The sequence below is a fragment of the Elephantulus edwardii genome, unplaced genomic scaffold (genome assembly GCF_000299155.1).
Source record: "Elephantulus edwardii isolate Elephantulus edwardi_28Jun2011 unplaced genomic scaffold, EleEdw1.0 scaffold00018, whole genome shotgun sequence".
Lineage (NCBI taxonomy): Eukaryota > Metazoa > Chordata > Mammalia > Macroscelidea > Macroscelididae > Elephantulus > Elephantulus edwardii.
In genome coordinates this window covers 22,142,406-22,150,617 of record NW_006399768.1, presented here as the reverse complement: position 1 = coordinate 22,150,617, position 8,212 = coordinate 22,142,406, and the positions used below count along the sequence as shown (strand labels likewise).

General features: G+C 35.4%; 1 protein-coding gene across 1 annotated transcript in view; it reads right to left on the bottom strand.

The window, feature by feature from the left end:
* Positions 1 to 5: 5 nt before the first annotated feature.
* Positions 6 to 8,212, bottom strand: part of TRAPPC11 (trafficking protein particle complex 11) — a 72,575-nt gene continuing 64,368 nt past the window's right edge. The window contains exons 27-29 of the mRNA XM_006882277.1: positions 4,631 to 4,764; positions 2,353 to 2,520; positions 6 to 281 (exon numbers count right to left, since the gene is read on the bottom strand). Coding sequence (XP_006882339.1) covers positions 234 to 281; positions 2,353 to 2,520; positions 4,631 to 4,764 — 350 coding nt within the window. The 3' untranslated portion in view covers positions 6 to 233. The remainder of the gene's footprint in view (positions 282 to 2,352; positions 2,521 to 4,630; positions 4,765 to 8,212) is intronic.

The window sequence follows — 8,212 nt, the reverse complement described above, 5'->3', positions numbered from 1 at the left end:
TTTTTTTTCTTGTAGCCATGACAGATTCCACATATTTATTCATGAAAATATGAGGGAAGATTTTTTTTCCCTAATATTTAAAGCATGAGTTCCTCTGAATAGGTGGTATAATATTCATTAAAAAATAGAAAAAAATTAATTTTTTACCATGATCAAAGTTATCATTCACAATGGAAAAACCTACACAGCTCTGCTCAATTTTAAGGACAGCCACGCTCGCTCAGTCCTGAGAGTCAGGCAGCAGCAATCGAGTTCTCATCATCCACAAGTCGACCCTGTGGCTTTGTGGGGAAAGAAATATGAGTTAACAAAGTGATAATGACAGAAAGAAAAGAAAGTCCTATTAACTAGAAGAGTTTTAAAATTCTTGGATATGTTTTACATAAAGGAAGTGTGTGCAAGCACCAAAATACAAGTAATTGTTCTTTTTCCTCTTCATGCTCTTCATTTTCACCAGGGGCTGGCCCTAGATAGCAGGGGGCTGCCACTGTTTCCTCTGACACCAATGGCAGACATCACTCAGGACATGAACTTCAAGATTCCATTCCCATGTCTCTTAGCTTTCGTGTTCTAGCCACTGCTACTCATCTATTCACTATCCCAGCTTAACTGAGAAAGTGTAATTCTCTTGCCTGGCACCCTACTAAAGGTCAAGTTGTAAATATGCCAAAAAAGCGGAATGTAAAGTTTCTTTTAAGGGTTTTAAGGCTTTCTAAGAATAACTGATTCCAAATGGACTCTTAAGGTACACATAATGGTAACCGTGACAAAGAGAGAAGCAGATTAAAAGAAAAATTTCTCTTTCTCTAAGTTCACTGACTGAAAAAAGTTCAAGATCATATCATAATAGTCAAGGTCACATACTACTCTTTAGATGTAAAATTTCGAACAATTTAGCAATATTCCAGAGATGTCTAGTATATAAAGAATTAATTTCTTGAAAACAATTTTATTATATAAATGTATAATAGCCACTGGAGATTTTGGAGGAAAGATCAATGGTAACTAAGAAATTGAACTGAATGGTGTTACAACTTGAAAAACAAAATTTGCTATGCTTTGAGTAAAATTATTCCTGGAATATATTTTCAAGACATGAAGAAAATATCCCCTATTTTTAGTTCTCTGTGCATCTATGTGTGTGTATGCATATATATTTACATGGAGGGCACAGTCTCTGACATTCAGAGTGGAAATGGAATTAATGAAAAATAGGCTCCCAGTCTTTTAAAATTTGTGGGGTTTTGGTACTAATGGAGGACATTACAATCTATTATAATAATACTATTCTAGAATATTAGCATAATATAATAATGGAGGTCATTCAGTTTTAGAATGAATTTCTTTTATAATACAGTTTTATGAGTAGGAGCAAAATTGAGTATATCACGCAATTAGGAATGGAATTCTATAATTGAGAAGAAAATACTGACCCTAACCTTGCTCTAGAATAGGACTGCCCAACAGAACTGTTTGTGAAGATGAAAATATCCTATATCCACAATGTCCTATACAGGAACCTCTAGCCTCTTATCAAATGCACCTAGCACTGGTGAACTAATTTTTATATTTTATTTAATCTTAATAAAACCTCAGTAGCCACACGTAAAGCACTCTGGTGGTACAGTCCATAGGGGGCTGCATTAATCATAAGGTCTCGAATCTCTGGCAGTTCAAATTCACCTGTAGCTCCATGGGAGTTAAGAAAGTCCATCTCCTCCCATTAAACAGATTTTCAGTTTTGGAAAGCTGATCGGGACTTGGAATTGACTCGATGGCAGGGAATGCAGCTGAGCTATAGGTGGCTCTGACTACTACCACTGACAGCACAGCTCAAAAATTCAATAAAGGTGTGGCAGAATAAGAAATATTAGTCAGTCACTGTTCAGTAAATGGGGAAGAATTTTCCTTTATCTTATTCAGTATAAGAAGAGAGAAAAAAAAGTTTCTCCAGTAAAAGAGAAAGTTCTGAGGATTCCAGTCAACTTTCTTGTTTACAGTGAAGTTACTGAAACATGGTACCAGCATTAAGAAGAAGGTGGTCATAGCACTCAGGAAAGACTCAAACTTCCAACCTTTTAGTTAGCAAATAGAATATTAACTGTAACAGCCAGGGACCACAATGAACACAAATTATTGCCTATCTACAGGAATAAAAGGTCTTTAAAATGAGATTCAACAAAATGATAGTAAATTTAGAAAAAAAAAAAAAGAGTATCATTCAATATTGACAAAATAAGTCAAAATTACCCTAGCTACTTTGAAACTATTAATAAAGTTCAAATAAAAGAGAGTCTTTTGTTTATTTTTTAAGATACTACATTTAAAAAGCCGAACATTTCTAGAGCTCACCTTTACAAAAATACTGGTAGGTATAAAACGCCTCAACAGTTGATTGGTGAAGTTGGGAAATCTAAGCAAGTTGATGTTGAGAAATGGCAACTGCTGGTACCCAGCCATTAGAGGATAGAAATTATACAGCATTTCCTGTTCAGTGCCAGGCAGGATACGTAATCGAATCTAAACGATATAGAAAAAGATGATCATGCGTACATTATTTCCAAAATCCACCTGGTGTTATAGCGTAATGACTTCTAAATCCTACTAGTAACATATTAATTTTTTTTTCTATTTTATCTCTTAGCACAAGGCTCAGGTCAGGCAGCTTATAAGTATAAATAATGTATATCTGATTGACTGGTTTCTACCACTATCTAAAAGGCATTTTGTACTAGTTTTAAGAGTGAGAAAACCATGAATTCAGCATTTTCTACGTCTTAGTGCAGATAGATTTCAAATCTACAATATGTTATGGCATATATTTCTAAATACCACATCAACACAATACGAACTAGTTATTTCCTGTGTTTTCTTTGAGAAATTTTGTTGTATATTAAAGGACCTATGGGGGCTTAACGGTAATGAGTTGCACTGCCAATCCACATGGTTCTACTTCACCAGCTGCTCTGGACGGTCTCCTCCCATGTTATTTATAGCCTTTGAAAACCCACTGGAGAATCAGCTATGAGTTGGTTTCAACTCAATGGACCATAACAATAACAACAACAACAAGATTAAGTTAACTTTAGGGCAAAAAAAAAGTTTTAAAACCTTTGGCAATACTTTAGCAAAGAACATAAACCAAGATTTTGTTATCTTTATATTTCCTAATTATGTATCAAAGACTCAAGAAAGGCCTACTCATTTGCAAATAAGTATATATAAAAAATGATTTATCAAAATATGAATATGTATACTTATTAATTATATAATGCTAGAATAATCAATAAAATTTTGGAAGCAGGAGTGGCATCCACATCCTAAATAATAAGCCTCCAGAAACTATGAACTTTGATAAAAAAAGTTGTATAGGGGGTTCAGGCCTTTTGTTCATAGGGTCGCTATGAGCTGAGCTTGACTTGAGGGCAACAATCAACAACAACAATAAGAACAACAATCAATAAAATAGATCCTAAATTAAAAATATTAATATTAAAGATATTAATATGGATATTTGTATTTCACATACACTTCTATTTTTCATTTAACAACAAAAATAGCCCTCAGAATAGAAGGACATAGTATAGCTGATTAATCAGATAAATAAATACTTCTAATTCTTAAGACAGGTTTGTTCCTCTGTGCCTTTGTTAATAGAAAGTATCAGCTGATTACTGAACGGTACCTCTTCTACCACCCTGACAATGTAGGACAGTTCTCAGGTTTTACCTGAGCATGTTAGGTACCCACTAAAAACGTGGTGAACTCTTCGACTTCTGATTTAAGCAGAAGGATAAAAAAAATCCATTGCCCTCCAGCCAATTCCAACCCACAGGGATCCTATAGGACAGAACAGAATTGACCCGTAAGGCTTCCAAGGGTGTAAATCTTTGTGGCGGTGGATCCCACATCCTTCTCTTACAGAGTGGCTGGTGGGTTGGAAGTGCTGTCTGAACTTGCAGTTAGCAGCCAAGTGCCTAACTATGAGTCATAGTATAACTGAGCACCCAAACGCAAACACATTGCTGTAGAGTTGGAAGAGCCTATAGCTGCCCCTTCACTGGGTTCTGAGGCTGTAAACTGCATGAGAGGAGATTGCTCCACATTTCTCCCAAGGAGTTGCTGGGGAATTTGAACTAACAGAGGCTTGGCCTTTGTGTTAACAGTGCAACTTCCCATAGACTTGCCAAAGAGTTCCTTTCTTCAAACTAAATATATGTAAATTTTATGCAGAATTAAGATCTTTGAAAAAAAATTCTCATTGATCGTTCAGGAGAAAAGCAGATAGGCTTTACTATTCATAGAGCAATACCTCCAGGCCACAAATTAATATTTAGAAAAGTTTCTAGATTTTTATCATAATTTTAATATGATTTCAAGCATAGGCAATTTAAAAAAAAATTTCTAGAGGGTGTAAAGTCTCATCTAATAACAATGAGATGAACAATGAAAAGAGCTGCCTATTTAATTTACCTTGAAAGAAGCTGTATTTAATATTCTGAAGTTGAGTAGATACCAATTATCAAAATAAAAGGCACCACAATCAGTCTTACTCAGTTACACATACAAAACATGGTTATTTCTCAATTTTCTGGCTAGACTCTGCATCTACATAAATGACTCCACGTACCTGTTTAAGACCTGAGAACATGAAGGCATCACTAGGTTCCACAGATATCTCCACATCTTGCACTAAAGTAGTCTTATTCTGTAGGTGGTACTTGACAGGTAATGACTCTCTCACACGCCCAAAGGATGGCAGATCTGCAAAAGATGACATATTTGTCTTGTTTTAAAGAACAGCCCACTACTTCTGGATTCTATGTATATATCTCATTCTGCAGATATATCCCTCATACATATATACACACACATATATATGTATGCATGTACACACACACACACACATGTGTATATATATATGTATCTCATTCAGCAAGCCTGACATGTTAAAATTAATAAAAATAACATTCTTAACAAATGAAAAAAAATTCTTATTTTTCAACAATTTCCATGTGTCTCTTGCTGTAAAAAGGATCTTAGCTAGCAGGAGCTAAGTTATGTTCTATTAGTAACACCTTTCTTAAAAGAAAATTCTGTTTTGTTGCTGTTTTTGAGAATATACACTGCAAAACACACATAAATTCAACTGCATGTGTAATTCAGTGAAACTGATTACTCTTTCACCATTTCACTTTCCTTTTGAGTTGGTCTTTACTACCATAAAGTCACTGTTTACTAAAGTTCTTATTCAATCTTTAAAGTTGTTGTCACTTTGAACACAGTTCTAGTTTCATAGCTCCCGAAATTTCCATGTGCCTCTGCTCACTGTAAAATATATTAGTAGTTCATGAAAATCTGTCATTCTTTTCTTCATTCCCCCCCCCCCCTTTAATCAAAAGGTTCCATAATAGAAGTCAAGCACCACACAGTTCTTCTGGTCTCATGGCAAAGGGGGCAGTTGTGCATGGAGTCAATTACACATTCCACAGTCTCTTATAATTCCCAGCTGACTTTCCTTCTTCCTCTATTACTCTAGGCAAACAGACCAATAGTTGTGCCTTGGATGGCTGCTTACAAGCTTTCTAAGACTTCAACATTATGCAATGACAAGGAGGAAGAACAGAAGGGATATCCCATGAAACCATAACCTTGAACTTTTACATCAAGAAACCCAATTCCATGTGGTTTTTGGAACTAGTCTTTAAAAAACAAAACGATGCATTGTGATTTAGGTGAAGATAGACATAGAACAAACAGGTTTTCAACAATTAATTCACATTTTTGTTTCATGCCGTTTTTACCACAATCCTCACAATGTAGCATTCTACTTCCTCCTGATGTTTTCTACTTTCATTCGCCTCTTTCCTATCCCCTCTTGCCTTCTGAACTTTGTCTCCTTTAGTCTTGAATGGTTGATCTTCTAAGGAAAGTCTACCTCCCTAAAGTTATTGTTTATCTTATAGACTTATCTATTATTTGTTGAATGTTATGCTATGGAGGAAGAGTTCAATTCTTAACTTAAAGGGTGATAAAAGGCCACAGTCTTGAGGCTTACAAATAGCTATCACACAAGTTCTTCTGGCTTAACTTTTATGGTGTACACCTTTTTAACAGCAATTTCACTAACTGCCTGTGCTAATATATCCTTAAATCAGTGGTATTTCCCCCATCATCATTAACTATTAACTCCCATTTTCCCTCTTTCGTCTTCCTCTGGTACCATTAATAAACTTTTATTATCTAAATATGTGCCTTTTCTTGTCCTTTTTTCATAAACAAGATCAAACAATATTTGCCCTTCAGTGGGTGACATTTTACTCAGAATCTTCAGGCCTCATCTGCATTAGAGAATGTATCAGGACCTGATTTCTCCTGCTGGCTGAGTTGTATTCCATTTTATGCATGTATCATTCTATTTATACACTTATCTGTTGGCTGGCACTTTGATTGTTTCTATCTACTATGAGTAATGCTCTATTTGAGTCTGTTTTTAAGTCTCCAGAATAAGTATCTAGGAAGCAGAACTGGTGGGTATATGGTAAGTCTATATATTTTTAGGATTCTTAGGAACTGTTCCATTGTTTTCCACAACTGCTGTAGCATTTTATAGTTCCCTCAACAATAAATAGGGATTCCAATTTCCCCACATCCCTGGCATTATTTGTTATTTTCTAATCCCACAGCAACCCTCCAGGACAGAGAACTATCCAATAGGATTAGGCTGTAAATCTTTATGAATGTAGATAGGCACATCTAGCCCATAAAGCAGTGGGTGGGTTTGAAGTGTCAACCTTTCAAAATAACAGCTGAGTGCCTTTAGCTATTGCATTAGCTAGAGGGCATGAAATGGTATGCCACCCAATGTGTTGGGATTTGTATCTCTCTGATGGCTAATAACATTAAGCATCTTTTCATGTATTTGGTGGCTCCTAGAATGTCTTCTTCCATGAAATGTCTAAGTCCTTTGCCCACTTTATAATGAGATGATCTTTTCCTGTTGTGCAGCTGTGTAAGTTTCATATATATTTTGCTTATTAGGTTCTTGTTGGATTTATAGTTTCTAAAGCTTTTCTTCCTGTTGGTATCTTCTCACCTTTCTTCTAAAAGCTCTTAATGAACAAAATTTTTTAATTTTTATGAGGCCCCTATTTTGTCTTTTGCTTGTTGTTGTTATAGAATCTGTTGTTAAAAGGTAGGCCTAACAATGGTGCTTCTGCATTTTCTTCTACGAATGTAAGCTTTTGATTTAAATTCATTTAGGTTTTAATTCCATTTAGGTGCTTAATCCATTTGTAGAGCTCTGGTTGGTTAGTGGTAATGAAACTGCACTGCCAATGCAAAAGTTCAAATCCACCCGCTGCTTCATGGGAGAAAGATGGACCATCTCCTGTGTGATTTACACTCTCCGAAAACCCTCTGAGAGTCAGCTATGGATCAGTTATGAGCTACAGTACACAACAACAACAAAAATCCATTTTTAATTTTTTTGTATGTGTATTGTGTGACATATGGATCCTGTTTTCTGCATGTGGAAATCTAGTTTTTCCAATACAGTGTATTGGAACAATTCTTGTTTTACCATTAAATGAACTTAGCACCCTTGTAGAAAACAATGACCACAGACATGAGGGTTTATTTCAGTATTTTCGATTCTATTCCATTGGCCTACATGTCTACTGTTATTCCAGTATCAGACTATTTTGATTACTGAGGTTGCATATTATGTTTTAAAATTAGAAAATGTGATTTGACCTTTTAACATTGTTTTACCAATTTAGGGTCTTTTGCCACTCCTTCTAACACTGAGAACTGGTTTTTCCATTTCTGTAAAGAAGGCTGTTGGCATTTTAATTGGGACTGAGTTAAATTTATAGCTTACTTTGATTAAGTCTTCCAACTCAAGAACTCAGAGCATCTTTCCATTATTTAGGTCTTCTGTAACCTCTCTCAGCAGTGTTTTAAGAAATTTCATTTTAAAAGTCTTCCATTTCCCTGGTTAGATTATCCCAAAATATTTTATTTTAGATGTTACTGAAATGAAACTGCCTTACTAATTCTTCAGATTTTCCAATGCTAACGTATAACACCACACTCAGTTGGGTCACCTTTCTTTGGAACAGGAACAAATATAGATCTCTTCCAGTCAGTTGGCCAAGTGGTTGTTCTCCAGATTTCTTGGCACAACTTGGTGAGCACATCCAGGGCAACA